Source organism: Manihot esculenta, chromosome 3, assembly GCF_001659605.2.
Source record: "Manihot esculenta cultivar AM560-2 chromosome 3, M.esculenta_v8, whole genome shotgun sequence".
Lineage (NCBI taxonomy): Eukaryota > Viridiplantae > Streptophyta > Magnoliopsida > Malpighiales > Euphorbiaceae > Manihot > Manihot esculenta.
Genome location: NC_035163.2, coordinates 12706870 through 12723099, shown reverse-complemented (window position 1 = coordinate 12723099; position 16230 = coordinate 12706870). Strand labels below are relative to the sequence as shown.

Below are 16230 nucleotides of genomic sequence, written 5' to 3'. Positions count from 1 at the left end.
GTAATAATATATTAAAAATAAGCTCATATTCAATATACTCCCATTAAACATTAAAATTTCAAGGGACGAGGATCGCTGCTTGTCCTCTTAGGTCCATCACTATTTATGATGCTAATTGTGTTTTGATTATTATTGACCATCACTCCAAATACGATCCTTTTTTGGCTCTTTCGCATACTTACACAACTTGTAGTATTGCAAACTTGTTTTTGCAAAGGAAGTAGTATTGCAAACTTATTTTTGTGAAAGAAGTTGTTCAATTTCATCGCACATTTGATAAGACATTTAATATTCAAACTTTAAAATGCTCAGCTCCACATAGTGCATCAAACTAATTTAAAGTATAGGGATACCTCATTCCACATTAGTGATAATTTATTTTTTCTATAATTTCATCCTCGATGACGATTAGTCTACTTTTGTGTTATCCCTAAACCGAAAGCTACGTTGTATGATTCATCATTGAGAAAATTAGGGGGGTTATATATTGTCTCTAACTACCTTCGATCCTAAAAATTCACTCGCTCTCCCATGTTCCCCTGTTAAAGAAAGTAATAATAATCATCTAATTATTGACGCTTTACCTCCAAACATAGCCATTGAGGATCTTCTTCCTACTCTATCAAAAGCAATTATGGCTAGAGGGATTGTTGATAGAAATAGGCAATTTATTCTTTACCCTCGTAATTCAATGGCAAGGCTATATTATGGATGAAGCCATTTGGTTATAGGTAAATGATATTTTAGATCAATTTCTTAATTTTAGCCTTGTGAGCAAGGCTACTTATTTAAGAATTGTAACAAATGTTGAAAATTCTCGACTAAGCCAAAGGAAAAAGAGAAAAGAATTGGGTGATGTCTTCTGAAAGGATTAAGGGGATCCTAGAAGGAATGCTAATAAAGTATAATTTTGGAACTTTTTAAGAGCTGTGGGTAGGGGTGAGCATTCGGTCGGTTCGGTTCAAAATCGAACCGAACCGAATAAACCGAAAACCGAAATTTTAGTTTTTATGAAAACCGAACCGAACCGATTTTGGTCAGAAACCGAATCGAACCGAACCGGTCTGATTCGGTTCGGTTCGGTTTGATCGGTTTCGATTTTTAATATTTTTTTATTTTTTACTCTTTATTTTTAGTATTTTAAAATTTAATTAAAATATTTTAATTTTAATATAATTTAATTTCTCTATATTATTGAAAAAATATATTATTATCCCTAATCGGTTCGGTTCGGTTTTTTCGGTTTTTTTCTGATCAAAACCGAACCGAACCGAAATAACCGAAATTTCTGAAATTTAAAACCGAACCAAACCGAAATGTATAAAAAACCGAACCAAATTTTCAAATCGGTTCGGTTCGGTCGGTTTTTTCGATTTGAACCGGATTCTGCTCAGCCCTAGTTGTGGGGCTTTCAATAGCATGAGAAACTACATATAAGGAAGGAGATTGAGTGTAAAGGACATGAATTGAATTGCATCTTTCTCCCGACCATTGAAAGCTTGGGAATACTTTTTATACGGCTAAATGTGAAAAAAAAAAATCTATATTTTACGTTCAGTTTGTTTCACAGAAATATTTTCCATAAAAATATTTTTCATAATATTTAGCGTTTGAAATATTTAAAAAAATTAATTAACAAAAAATATTTTTTTAATCAAATAAAAAATTAAGTCATTTTTAAAAAAATAATTTTCTCTTTTTAAAATAAAAAATTATTTTTACACTTTAAAAAATTTATAAACATCTCTATATATAAATTTGTTAATATATTTTATTTTTTAAATTAAAATTAAATCATAAAAAATAAGTTATATTATATTACCGAAAAGTATTTTGTATGAAAACATTTCTCACATAAAATATTTTATATAGAAAACATTTTCTATATGGATATTATTTTCTGTAAACAAACAAAATTTTATCTCCATTTTATACTTTTTTGCGAGTTTATGAATAAGAGTGGCTTAATATATATTTAAACCCTTATATTAATTTATTAAACATCCGAATTAAAATTTTAATTTATTGAATATTTAAACTAAAATCCTAATATATTAAGCACATAAACTTATAAAATTTATAATAATTAAATACAAAATTAATCATATTATTGATAATTATTAAAAAGATATTAAATTAATCACATATATTGTTAATTGTACTTCAAATTTTATTAATTGTGTTCTAAATTTTATAAATTGATAAAATTAGATGAGAATAATTTTATTATTTTATAAAAATTTAAAGTATAATTAAGAAAATTTAAAATACAGTTAATAATAAAATAAGAATATTTTTTAATTATTATAATTTTTAAAAATTCAATTATTTAATGTATTACAACTTTAGTTAAGATGTCAAATAGATTATTCTCAAATGGTATAGTGTACATTGAGCAAATAAAAGTCTCCCTTTCTTTGGTGCAAATTCTCTATTATTAGTTTTTATAATTTCATATAATTGATTCCTTAATCTGTGTGAGGATAATTTTTTTATAAATTTTTAAATGCCCAATAGTGAAATTTGATGAAAGGATTATATAATTAATAGAGGAAAAAATTAGGGTCATTTTAATGAGTTTTGAAAATATTGAAACCAACTTGTTAATTGATCAAAACATTCAAGGAGCTTATTGTAATTCACCCAAATAATTATAGTAATTTGAGAGAGAAAGGCAGGGAGAGAGAGAGAGAGAGAGAGAGAGAGAGAGAGGGAGAGAGAGAGCGGGGACGTTCATAGCAACGCAATTCTATTATTTGGTTTCTCGGGGTGAGGAAAGAAGAAAGGTTCTCCAGAATTCACATGGAGGAAGATAGGGCAAAGAGCGCAGAGCCACCAGAAAATAGGCCAATTCGAGTATACGCTGATGGAATCTACGATCTCTTCCACTTTGGTCACGCCCGTTCTCTCGAGCAAGCCAAGAAGCTGTAATCTCCTTCTCCTTATGGTTTTTACTTCTTCATTATGCTTCCGATTTGATTGATGGGTTTCGGCTGGTTAATTTGTACCCTCATCCAAAAACCACCTAGACTTCTGAAGCTAATTATGACTAACTTTTTTGTTATAGCTCTGAATTTTTACTTGCTTTATTTGTTTATTTTTGTGGATCACGCACTGAAATTTATTCTTCTTTGTGGCTCTTCTTGTTCATAACATTTTTTTTAACAATTCTCTTTGTTAAATTGTGAAGTTTTTATTTTTGGCTTTTTTGCAATGTGGTATTGCAACTTAATTAACATGTAGTCTGAATGAGCAATGGCCAAAGAAATTTCAGCATTTGCAAACAAGACTTAATCAATATTTGGTGCTTGTGGGTTCTTGGCTTGCTGGTTTTGCTATAATATGAGTCAATTTTGTCATGTTTATATCTTTTTTTTTTTATTTTTTATTTTTATAAATTTTATAGGTTTCCTAATACTTACCTGTTGGTTGGGTGCTGCAATGATGAAATCACTCACAAATATAAGGGTAAAACTGTCATGACTGACAAGGAGCGATATGAGTCTCTTCGCCATTGCAGGTTCTGTTGTTTTTTCTCCCCTCCCTTTCTTTCTTTCTTTTAGTGATTTTGCTCTGTATTGGGTCCAAAATAAAATATTATTTTTCTCTCTGTTATTTTGTCATTAAGTAAGATGGTTTTTCTACAGAAGCAATGATGGATTCTCCTTAAGGGTTGTTAGTGGGAATTAATGGTTAAAGGACAGAAAGATCATGCTGTCACAGATTTCTAACATCTTGATGGAGGCATGAATTTATAGCTCCATATAAATTATAAGGCACCAGGTTTTCGGTTGTTCTGTGGAGATAAAATAAATGACATTGCAGAACTCGTTTCTTCTGGATTTTGGGATTTGAGATTCTGGGTTAGTAGTCTTGATTTTGGCCTAAAGGGTCACAGAAGATAACAGTATCTGTATTCTAAAATTATTTGAGCATTTTGTCTCATATGTCATGGGAATTGCCCATATAGACAGGGTAGTGTCATACTAACTCAATTTACAGATGGAATAACAGAACATAATGCGGGATATTGCAGTATACTTCCTGTTGTCCCACTTTGAAATTGAGAGTAATTTGTACCTCCCATAAATTCTAATTACATGTCTGGATTCAAATAAAAATTCATAAATATCTGGATAACCTATTTCTTGTGAATCTGGAATTTACTAAAAAAATAAAAGAAAAATTGGAAAATAATGCTTGTGTTCTGGCCATTACCCATTAACAACTTAATGATTTAGTATCTTTAGAGAATGTTCTGAAAGGCTTGAACATATATTTTATGATTTAGGTCTTGTGCTTTGCATGCCATGAACTTTGAACTTCCCCATATTAGATTGCTAGCACAAAATGGTTTTCTGCAAGATCATTTGTATAGAATACCAGCATAGTAACTCACTGGTGGGAAAAGGTATATCTGAATATAATTGTTTGGTGTTTGCTATTCCCATTGAATATGTCAATGGGAAGGGCTTTGTTCCACAATGAAGAAGAAAAGTTACTGTGTCAGTTATCTATTTGATTATGATATTCTATTCTGAAGCTTTTAATATGTCAAAATGCTACATAGATGTTCTTTGTGGGTGTATCATGGCATCTGGTTGAATTATCTTGTGATTTTAAGACCAAAATATGGAATAAGCTTTCTCATCTTTTGGTACTAGAGTGCATGAGTTAATGCCTGATTATGCATTTCCTTTGCAGGTGGGTTGATGAAGTGATCCCTGATGCACCATGGGTGCTTACACAAGAGTTCCTTGACAAACATCAGATTGACTATGTGGCCCACGACTCTCTTCCGTATGTTTTAATCAGTGCAAATTGTTTCTCTTAGTTGTCATTCCAAAGATTTATTAACATTCTGGAAGATTGCGTACTTGTTTTTACATGAGCTCAAAAAGTAATTATTTGGTGAAGAAAACAATTGCTGATAGATAGATATGTTGACTTTGAGTAATTTATTGAAACTTCATGCAAATTGAGATTATCCTTGCATCATCTTTTTTTGCTTCCAGAATATCTTTATGAACTTGTTTTTGGATTACACACACTCAAACCTTTTTTGTTATATGGCTTTGGGTTTTCTATTGTTATTTTTGGTAATGCATCCAATACCATCAAAAGCTGCTATATATTCATTGAATGCCCCTTGATTAGCGTTTTTATATTAATTTAAGTTCTCCTTGTTCTCTCTTATACAATTTATTTATTTTAGTTATGTTTACCCTTATTTGTGTTTTGTTGTTACTTGTTAATTTAGCAATTCTTTCTTGTGGCCTCTAACTTGATTTATTAATTCATGCATAGGCAGTAGTAAATCTTGCCACCCAGTGGTTTGTGCCTATTGTGTTATTCCTATGCAATTTTTTTTCTTCATTTAAGTTTCTTTTGCTATGTAATTTTCGTAATTGTTTTTTAGTTGCTCCAAAATTGTAGAAAAGACTCCTGATTTTTTTTTTTCAATTAAAATTCCCTATGTTTCTTAATATGTTAATTTTTTTTTTCTATTTGGCCTAAAATTGTAGTTACGCTGATACAAGTGGGGCTGGAAAGGATGTCTATGAATTTGTAAGTTCATGATAGCCAGTTTTGCATGCCATAATAAGTGCACTTTGCTTTGTTTTATAACCATATTGGGTTGATAAGTTAATTTCATAAGTGGTTATGGAAGTAATGTTTTGCCATTTCTAGTTTTCTACCTTCCGCAACCCATTACTTGTTCCCTTTGCAGCTCTATCTTGTAATCCTTTATAGATGTTAATCTATGATGTTCACGCCAAACACTTTTGGTAATTTGATTAAACCATATCATTTCTGATATGTGCAGCTCTTAGATGTGACTACTTCTTATACTTTCTGGATGTATTAGTTATTTTAATTATGCTGATACAAATGGGGGTGTTTCTATCTCTATGAATTTGCTGAGCAGCATGCCAGTAAAAAGACATGAGGTGGAACTAAACAATCTGGCATGTTTTACTTTGATCAAACTTTCAGATTTATTGTAGTTTATTTTGGTAGAATTAACTCATATCAGATTGTTAATGTGAATGAGGGTTTTCCATTATGCTTCCCTCAAGTGCTATCCTTACTGGTAAATCAGTTGCTTATCTTCATTCTTCATCTCTTTGTTTGTGACCCTTATAATATATATATATATATATATATATATATATGGGATAATTACAAAAAACTACCTTGTGGTTTAATACATTTTCAAGTTGGGTCCTATACTTAAATTTGTAACAAAAATAATCCTATATTTTCATGCTATTAGCAAAGTGAGGTTTTTCTTTAACACTGTTAAATATCACTGGTGAATCATAATTTACTCCCTAATATTTAGTGAAAACTATATTTTAATCTCTGTATTTTTAAATTTAGCCCATTAAGTTTTGTTTGACAAATAAAATAATTTCTAATCAAAACTTTATTTTTTAATTAAAATTAATCCTTATATTTTTATAGATTGGTCTCTAAATATTGTAATTACTAATAATTTATTATATTTATAAATTAATTTCTCTATTTATTAGATTTTAATATCTTATATGTGAAAAACAATAAAATAAAAATTAAATAAAAAGTCTAATCTCTCCTTTTTTTCCTAGTTAAATAAAAAAATTATTGAGAAGGGAAAAGTTAAATGAGAAAGGACTCTTTGAACTTGAATTTAGATGCATATTGTGCCAAGATTTTTTATGTAATTTTTATTTTATTAGTTTATCTCTAACTATAAGATATTAAATTTTATAAACATGTGAAATTAAGTTGTAAAAAAAAAGTACTTATTTGTAAATAATTATAATATTTAGGGACTAATTTGTAAGAATATAGAGATTAATTATAACCAAAGGGACTATTTTATTATAAAACAAAGTTTTATAACTAAATTTAATAAATATATGAATCAAATTATATGTTTTATAAAACTTTAAGAATTAAAATGTAATTTACACTAATTAAAAATTATTTTTAATTAATTTTTAAATGCCACATTAGCATTTCTTAACAGTGTTAGAGAAAAAAATCTCACTTTGTTAACGGAGTGAAACCACGTGATTCTTTTTGTCACAAATTAATTATAGGACCCTACTTGAAAAAGACATCAAAGCACAGGGTAGTTTTTTGTAATTATCCCTATATATATATATGCACATATATTTCCTTTTCATCTTTATATTGGTGCCACAATAATGTTCACTACAACAATTATCCCATTTCTCAATATCACAGCTGTCCAGCAGCTTGGTACAATTGTAATGAATGGACTGATTTTTAACTACCCTTAATAGATGAGAAAGCATGGAGGATGTATAGGGCTCTTTGCTTTGGGATTGTTTTGTGAGGGTTGTCTTTCATACAATGTCTTTTAAGAATACTCTCCTGTACAGGTGAAAGCTATTGGAAAATTTATGGAAACAAAACGAACTGATGGGATCTCAACATCAGATATCATAATGAGGATTGTCAAAGATTACAATGAGTATGTAATGCGTAATTTGGCACGTGGATACACAAGAAAGGATCTGGGCGTTAGCTATGTGAAGGCATGCTCCCATCTGCTGTTCTTTTATGAAGTTGTGATCATTATATTCATACAAAAGGTGATCTCTTTCAATTTATCTCATTCTAATAGGAAAAGCGGCTCAGAGCACACATGGGACTGAAAAAGTTGGGTGAGAGAGTGAAAAAGCAGCAAGAAAAAGTTGGCGAAAAGGTATGCAATTTTAGTGTGTAATTATAATTATTCTTAACTTGCATTATTTATGGCATGCAAGCTTTATGGATATTTAGTGGATGGTTAGATACAGCCTTAATTTTTAAACCACTTTGCATATCATAAAAACATTGTGCCCTTTTGTTTTTCCTGTGTGTTTCAAGGAAATTGTAGTTATATGAAGAATAAGGGTAATTTTGCTTTTGTTTTCCCTTTTGCATATGTTTGGACAATTAGATGTAGCTAACGTGGTAACAAACATTTAAAAGTTCTCCACAGCTTCATGGACGGTGACCTGGAATCCTTTCTAGTATTTGTAAATGGTAATTTAGTTTCATGCAGTACCCATGAGTAGTTTCTGTAAAAAGCAACTTATATTGATAAAAATCTGAAGCAATATTTGAAAGGAAAAATGAACAATATACTGTTTTAGTGGGACTGAAGAGGAAAAGAGAAAATAAAGAGAAAAAGGAAGAAATGAGCAATACCCCTTTCAGTGGGCATGAAGCAGAAAAGGAAAAAGGAAAGAAAAGAAAAGGGGAGTAGGGGAAATCCCTAATAAATTTCACAATTCTTGTGTCGACACCTGTAGGTAGTTCTCTTTATTTATAGTATAGGCTGTTTATGGATTGTTTAGGACATTTTTCAAGTGAATCCTGGTTTAGCTGGAGCTCTAATAGGTAGGGCATTCTGACTGCTTAATGCCTGAATTAGAAGCTTTGGCATAATGCCTTTCGCTATGGTTAAAGATGAAGAGCTTCAGGAATGTATTGTCCAAAAAGAGGAGGAATATCAAACCTTGGAAGACTTTGGAGTTGATATTTTATCTAACTCCTAAACTCCTATTGATGTTTTTACGCAGGTATTTTTCTAGATCCAAGAAAACGTGAAGATGCTTACTTCAAAAGTGTGAGACTCACCATTGTTGACAACTTTTAAGAAGGCAACATGGTGTGCTATTTGCTAACAAAATTCCTAATTCTCTTACACTTCAAAATCAATGACGGGTTTATTCCAGGTAGTGGAGAATAGTTTGGGAATTATCAATATAATATTTTGATGAGTTTTGTTAGTGTAGGAGTATATGAGGTGCTAATTTCCAAGGATAGGGAATGACATGTTCCTTGTTTTTTCATGAGCCAAGAAACATGACCAAGAGGATAGGTATATTGGAACACAACTTCAAGGCTAAATACTCCCCGAGGTGCCAAATTTCAATCTAGTCTGAGTCTGACGTTCTTCCTATTTTGGATTTCTCATGCAACGAAAATTTTTTCCCCAACTCTATGAAGGACATTTAATTATTTTGCATATTCTAGTTAGGACTTACATTTTTTCTAATTTTATTTAGGCTTTCTAATGATATGAATTATCTAAATTTTCTAGTTAGTAGAACTATATTTCTATTGGATTTAGGAGTCAACCTTTATAAATGCCCAGATATCCTATGTAATTTTATCTTTTCTAGAGTTTATGATTAAAAAAAAATATCAAATAGAGTTATTTTTATCTCAAACACCCTTGTGTGTTGTGTGAATGTGTCTTCTTGAACGACTTGTTTGGATTGGAGAAAAATAAGGGAAGGAAAATAAAAAAGAATGGAAACTGAAGGAATTATCTACTCATCACTTGTTTGCAAAGAAGGAAAACAAGGATGAGAGAAAATAAATTAGGAAAATAATTTGTAGGATCTACGATTAAATAGTAATGATTGAAATTGTTTTTTAATTCTTGTAATAACTTATTTTAATTGTAAAAGCAAAGGTAAAATATATATTTTACTATTTAAAATATTACTCTTCTTTTTTTCTTTTTTCCTTCCTAACATCCAAATAAGGGAAAAAAACTAAATTTTATTCCTTTTTATTTTCCCTAATCGCTTTTTCTCCCTTTGTTTTCTTCCCTTCTAAAAGTCTCTTGAACATAGTGTAAGCTTCATAGTGCATTGACTGCTTCAATAAGGATAAAATAGTGAAGCAAACATGAAGACTAGGAAGGAGAAACTGCAATAAAATTAAATGAGTTCTTGGATCGTAACATAAAAGAACACAAGAAGACACTGATGAGTTGCAAATTTGCAACTGAGTTATTGCCAATCACCTGAATGGTGGCTCATAAAAGCACCAGAAGGGAGGTGGTGTGTGGGTCATGACAACCATAGAATGAGAAGGTTGGGGGAAGGTGGGTTGTGGATCATGATAGATAGAAGGAGAGGCAAGGTGTTAATGAGGGTGGTTATGGATCATGAGAGAGAGAGAGGGAGGAAGAGGGGGGGGGGGGGTTAAGCATGATATGGGCAATGTAAATTCTAGTACATTGTGGTTAGGTCAATTATGTTGTACGGTGGTGAATGTTGGGCATCTAAGGTATACATACCCACAAGACAAGTGTGACATAAACACATATTAAAGGGATATATGGATAAGATTAAAAATGACCATATTGACTAGAAAGTGCATGTAATACATGTCGAGGATAGAATGAGAAATGGTTAATTAAGATGGTTTGGTCATTTCTAACATAGAGTATCAAGTGCCTAATTTGGAAGTGTGATAAGTTCATGGTAGGAGTGAGAAGAGAAAGGAGGAACCTAAAATGACTTAGAGCAAGCAATATTAAGCGGTTTACAATTTTTGGGTATTGAGGTGGAAATGGTTCCAACAATGCTAAATGCGAAAAAGGGATTTCTACCGCCAACCCAAATTAGTTTGTGATTAAAGCTTTGTTGCAATTATTGTTTTCTACTTATGCAACTGCATTTATGTTGTTAGCAGACCTAGTCTCAACAAGATCTAGCTACAAGTGACAGTTGATGCTGCCACGTGTTGCTGAAATTTTAGTGTTGATGCTAGGTTTCGATTATCATTTTCTCAAGTTGTTAATTGTTATCTTATTTTCAAGAGTCATGTAGTTAGTGGTTAAGCCATATTCTTAGTGGTTAACCCATGATGTAGATAGTGCAAATTAGTTTTTGCTTTCCTGAGCAGTAGGAGAGTGATTCTCCATGTTGTTTAATAGTTCCTGTTTTTAGGAGATAGTTATGTCTTCCCCTTCTATTTAAGTGCATGAGAAAATTTTTCAAAACTTTTTAAGTACTTTCAGGTTCTCTTTAAGGAGTCTGTAGCAAAAAAAAAATTGTCCCTAGAAAATTTCAGCAGCAAGCCCATAACCCTATCCATTTCTAAGGACCCTAACATTTTGGTATCAGATGGGTTATGGGCAACTTAATTAAACAACTTAATCGAATTTTTGCTTTATTCTTGGAAAAGTAAGCCGTCAACAGGGCACACCAAGAATAATTAAGTATTAAGTTGGAATCTCTTACCCGTGACATTACCAACTCTAACCCAACAACACCTCTTATAGAGATTATGAGTCAAGGGAGTAGTAGGATCAGCGGGTTCACATAATTCAGGCAATGTTATGATTGTTTCAAAATTCACCAAATTAGATTTTTCTTGTTTCAATGGTCAAAAAGATCTTAAGTAGGTGTGAATACTTATTGCGAGACCAACAGACCTCGGAAGAAGAAAAGGTTAGTCTGGCTTCTTGTCATTTGGAATGTACAACTGAATTGTGTTTTTTGCTGTTAATATAGGATTTTCCTAACTTGACTTGGGAAAAGTTCAACTACCAATGCAATCTCTGTTTTGGGCCATTGATCCGTGTAATAAATTGGAGGAGCTAGCAAAAATTAAAGCAGACATGAACGGTTGCTAACTATCAAACCCAATTTGAGGTTTTTGTCTCTCACGCTAAAAGTCTCACCCAAGATAAAAAGTAGAGTTTTATTTTAGTGGGTTGCAAAAATACATTGATGTGGAGGTGGAACTTCACCAACCAACAGGCCTAGTCATAACCATGAGCATGTTAAGATTCTATGAAGGGAAAGATTGGTCCATTCGTGCTGCAAGTCTTCAAACAATCATTCATCTCAACAAACAATGGAAGCAAAAGGTAACAGAATAATTAAGCACTTGAACTGCGATGAGATGGAGGAATGACGATGAAAATGACTTTGTTTTAATTGTGATAAACCTTTTGTTTGAGGACACTAGTGTAAGAAACTATTCTGACTGGATTTAGCAGATGATGACTCAAGAGATGTTGTAATGAACCCACCACCGGTTGAACAATTCCTAGAAATTTCCTAAGCGTGCGTTTGAGGACAAGTGCCTGCTGGAGGAAGGGAGTAATGTTAGCAGACCCAGTCTCAACAAGACCTGACTACAAGTGATAGCTCATGCTGCCACGTGTTGCTGAAATTTCAATGTTGATGCCAGGTTTCATTTGTCATTTTCTCAAGTTGTCAAGAATTGTCCTATTCTCAAGTAGGTAGTGGTTAAGCCATGTTCTTAAGGGTTAATTCATGATATAGATAGTTCAAGTTAGTTTTTGTATTTTTTTAGTGGCAGGAGCATGATCCTCCATGCTGTTTAATGGTTTTCTATTTTTAAGAGAGGGTTATGTCTTATTCTAGTATTTAAGTGCAATAACTCAATAAAAGAATTATGAGAAAATTTCCATAGTTTTTGAGTATTTTAACTCGAGATTTTAAAGTTCTCTCTAAAGAGCATGTTCCATTGCAACTATAGGTCCCAAAAAGAAAATTTTGTTCCCAAAAAATTCTAGCAACAGATCCATAACTCATCCATTTCTAAAGACCCTAACACATGTAGTGATTGTTTCAGTGAGAGTTGGCACTATAATCTTTTTTCTTTAGATCTTCACCACTAGGGTCTAGAGTAAAATTTTCCTATATGAGATACGAAGTCAATTAATGTGCAATATATTGTGTGAATTGGACATGATGAACCACTTGCTAGTTCACTTTTACATGATTTTTATATTGAATATTCAAAGTTCTTTAGATAATCTAGTGCATTGCGGTTCTAGCTAGACATTTTGGTGGCATAGGGTTGGCGAATTGTTACACTTGCTATTGTTGTTGTTATTTTATTATTATTATTATTATTATTATTATTATTTTAAAAAATCAAAGACGAATTGCTTGTTCACTTTTGTGGTTTTGCACATTCCCATGATGTTTCTATTGAAAATGTGAGTTCTTTAGATGTTCCAGTGCACCATAGGTCTGGTAAGATGGACATTATGGTGGCATAATGAGTCCTTTCCTCATAAAAGAGTGTTTTTGAAGGAATGGAATTACGAACTGTTCCCTAAATATGAATGATGTTTGATCCATTGTTTGCCTGCTTAACTATTCCTCGGCAAAGTTGATTGGATGCAGGTAAGCAGATTATGCTTTACTAGAAAGAAGGTAGCTTTAGCAAAACTCTACTGTTAAATTATAGTGCTGACCTGTGAATGAAACTGATAGGGTAAACACCATGAATTAGAAAATTGAGAATACAGATGGAGAGCCTCATTTCTTAGCTAGTTCAATAGATAAATGACTCCTGTTTGTCCACTTGCAAACATTCAGCCGATAGTCTTGTGCTTAGTATTCCTTGTACTGTTACACATATATAAGCTAGTCATACCTTAATAAATCTTCTGCTTTTTTATCATTCATTGCATTTTGCTCACTTCCTCCTTTTTTCTTTTCTTTTCTTTTATCTTTTAATTTTCAGTAAGTTCCAACTCAACTTGGCTCTTCTACATTGTTTGTTCTTCGCATTTGCTATTTTAGGCATCTTCAGCTTATTATATTGATAAGTAAAATAATTAAAAAGCAAGAAAAAGCCTTTCGTTTTAACGAGTATTTCTTTTGTTGGCCACAAAGCACTAAAAATGGAGAGTGATTAGCACCCTTTTCTTTATCCTTTTAAGAAAAAAAATATTAGGTTTGGAAAGTACAGCTTTATGAATTCAAGTGGGGTTCTTGTTTCTAGTACAACATCACAATTAGCAACGAGTCAAAATTGTAGAAAAGAAATGGAGAAACAAAAGGACTTCCTTCAGTTGTAGCAAAAGAAAAAGTAAAAATAAAAATAAATCAAATCAAATTGATTGAAGATAATTTCTTGCGATTTTAGTAAAGGGAAAAGAAAAGAAACCTAGTAGGCCGAGCTAATTTAGAGACTGCAATTTCTTTCAGTCACAGACCAACTTAGGCATAGTGGATTATCCTCCACACGTTGTTCTCTTTAATTTCTAATTTTAGGTACCCAGTACCTACATTAGCCTAAATCTTTCACCATCAATCCATTAGGAATTTACTCTCCCTATCTGGGTTAAGCAACCCAAATAACCTGGCGTGTGTGGCTAAATTTACAATTCTAGCTGCTTTTTTTTGGAAATTGTTAAACTTGTATCAATTACAATTGTAAGCTGGACCTAAAATCCATTTCAAGCGATGATGTGGTCATTAAATGATAAATTTTTAACATAATATCACTCATTTGAGCTTGGTTGAGAAGACAATGGGAATACAAACTCTATTGGATAAGCAAAAGACTCCTTTGATAATGTAGTATATTTTAATGTCCAAATCATTGTTTGGAAGCAGATTTGAGACCTTGCTATTGTAATTGATGCATGAAGTATAGGTTATATTATAATGAAAATAATGATGCATTTCCAAATGAGTGGCTACAGTTGTAATTTGGCCCACTTTATTGTTTGGATATTAACCTTACCTTTTAACATGGTTCTAAATATTTTTCAATTCCATCTATTCCAATTTCACTATGTAAAACCCCGTCCACAAAATGTTTAAGAAGACTTCATGGAATCAGTGACTGATTTAGTTTGTTGCAGAGCGACAATCATATTCATCATATTCTTTTGTACAATTTTCTATTTTTGAAACCACTTCTGATTATGATATTTAAAACCATGAAGTAGCTTCATTTGATATTTATCACTCCTTTTTAATCACTTAGATCACATGCTGGAACTCAGAAATTAATTTGTTTTCCTATTTGAAAGAAATTTACCTGTGCAAACTTTGCAAGACTAATGCTCCAATGACATCATCCAGAATTAGGGGTTTGATCGACATGCATCTAACTTTTATTATGCCCTCCTGTGTAGTGTACATGTTGGTTAAAATTGAGTTACTTGTTAAGGCAATCGGGTAATCCATGTTAGATTGTGTAGTCAAATTATTGTAGTATTGAAATATTTACAAGCATAATCACATGGCTAGTGACTTTTAAATGGGGGCTTAATTTGTTATGCTGTATATTCGCTTGGGAATACGTTGTTTCAACTTAATACAAGAAGTAGCATTTTTGTTTTACAATTGTGCAGCAAAAATTACGTTACCGTAAATTCTGCTTTTGGTTTGGATGGTATTATCTTCCATGGAATATGGAAAAGAAATGGCAATTTATCTGTAGCAGATGTTTCATTGTAGTTTAACTAAAAAACTCACTGCTTTGACACTGCAGATACAAACAGTAGCTAAAACTGCTCGTGTGCACCGAAATGAATGGGTGGAGAATGCTGATCGACTGGTTGCTGGGTTTCTTGAGATGTTTGAAGAAGGTTGCCATAAAATGGTTAGATCTCTCTCTGTCTCTCTCTTTTACCCTTTTGCTTCAGCAAAAACAGTTGGTTTAGTTTTGAAGGCTGACACAAAGGAGTATTTCCATTATCTGTGTGCTGCTGTGTATGGTTGGTAATGGTATCAGGGAACCGCCATCAGAGATAGAATTCAGGAGCAACTAAGGAAGCCACAGTTGACAGGTTTAATATGTGACAAAGATCACGATGACGAGGAGGATGATGATGATGATGAGTATTACTATGATTACAGCACTGAGGAAGAGGATTACAGTGATGAAGACAAATGATAAGGCTTCTTTGTTATTGATTTGAGTGCCGCTAGTTTTGTGCCAAATTGACAATGCATGTTTGTAATTAACCACAACTAAATTTAGGTGTTTTCTTTTTCCTCAAAACTGAATCAAGATTGTGGTTTAGTTTGTCATCCAAAAGCAATAAATTTATGGACTAATAATTTAGATGGTTGGAACTTCCGTTTTGATATAATTTATTTTATAAGAAAAAAATTTAAATAAATTTTATAAAATTATACACTAACTTTATTTTCTTTGAGAATGGAAATTTTGTAAGTTAGAATGAAATAAATTTTTTAATTTTAAATAATAAATTGATAGAAAAAAAATAAATTAAATTGAATTTTTGAGAAATTTTTAATTTTGAACAAAAGGTATAGTGATCTAAAAGAAACAAGTTCTAGTTTTTATTAGATTCCTATCACAGGGGTAAGAGTGTAATGGTGGCAGTCCTATGTCCGGTTGGTTCCCCTTTCTCTGCCTTGCACAATTGTCAAATTCATAATCTTCTGGAAGATGACTGACTTTGAAAAATGAAATATAGTAATATATATACATATGTACTCATACGAAAAAAAAAAATTAAAATAGATTCTCACTGATTTTTATTTCTTTCAAAATATTTATTTTAAATTAAAAAGAATTTAAATTTTTGAGAAAATTATTATTTAGTATTTATAGTATGAAAAAATTTATTGATTGATTTTTTAATTTTGAAAAATATATTAAAATATTTCTGAT

The 16230-nt window shown here is 31.6% G+C and overlaps 1 protein-coding gene and 1 long non-coding RNA gene across 2 annotated transcripts; both read left to right on the top strand.

The window, feature by feature from the left end:
- The first annotated feature begins 2693 nt into the window (after nucleotides 1-2693).
- On the top strand, nucleotides 2694-15654 carry LOC110611953 (choline-phosphate cytidylyltransferase 1). Its single transcript, XM_021752539.2, has 8 exons — nucleotides 2694-2927; nucleotides 3407-3520; nucleotides 4705-4800; nucleotides 5526-5568; nucleotides 7395-7550; nucleotides 7640-7720; nucleotides 15079-15189; nucleotides 15322-15654. Exons 1-8 carry the CDS (start codon nucleotides 2803-2805, stop codon nucleotides 15481-15483), a joined length of 888 nt encoding a protein of 295 aa, XP_021608231.1. The 5' UTR covers nucleotides 2694-2802; the 3' UTR covers nucleotides 15484-15654.
- LOC122723241 lies at nucleotides 7727-13600 on the top strand. The gene is made up of 2 exons (XR_006350207.1): nucleotides 7727-11677; nucleotides 11810-13600. It is a non-coding gene; the product is annotated as an uncharacterized LOC122723241 (long non-coding RNA).
- Nucleotides 15655-16230: the final 576 nt, after the last annotated feature.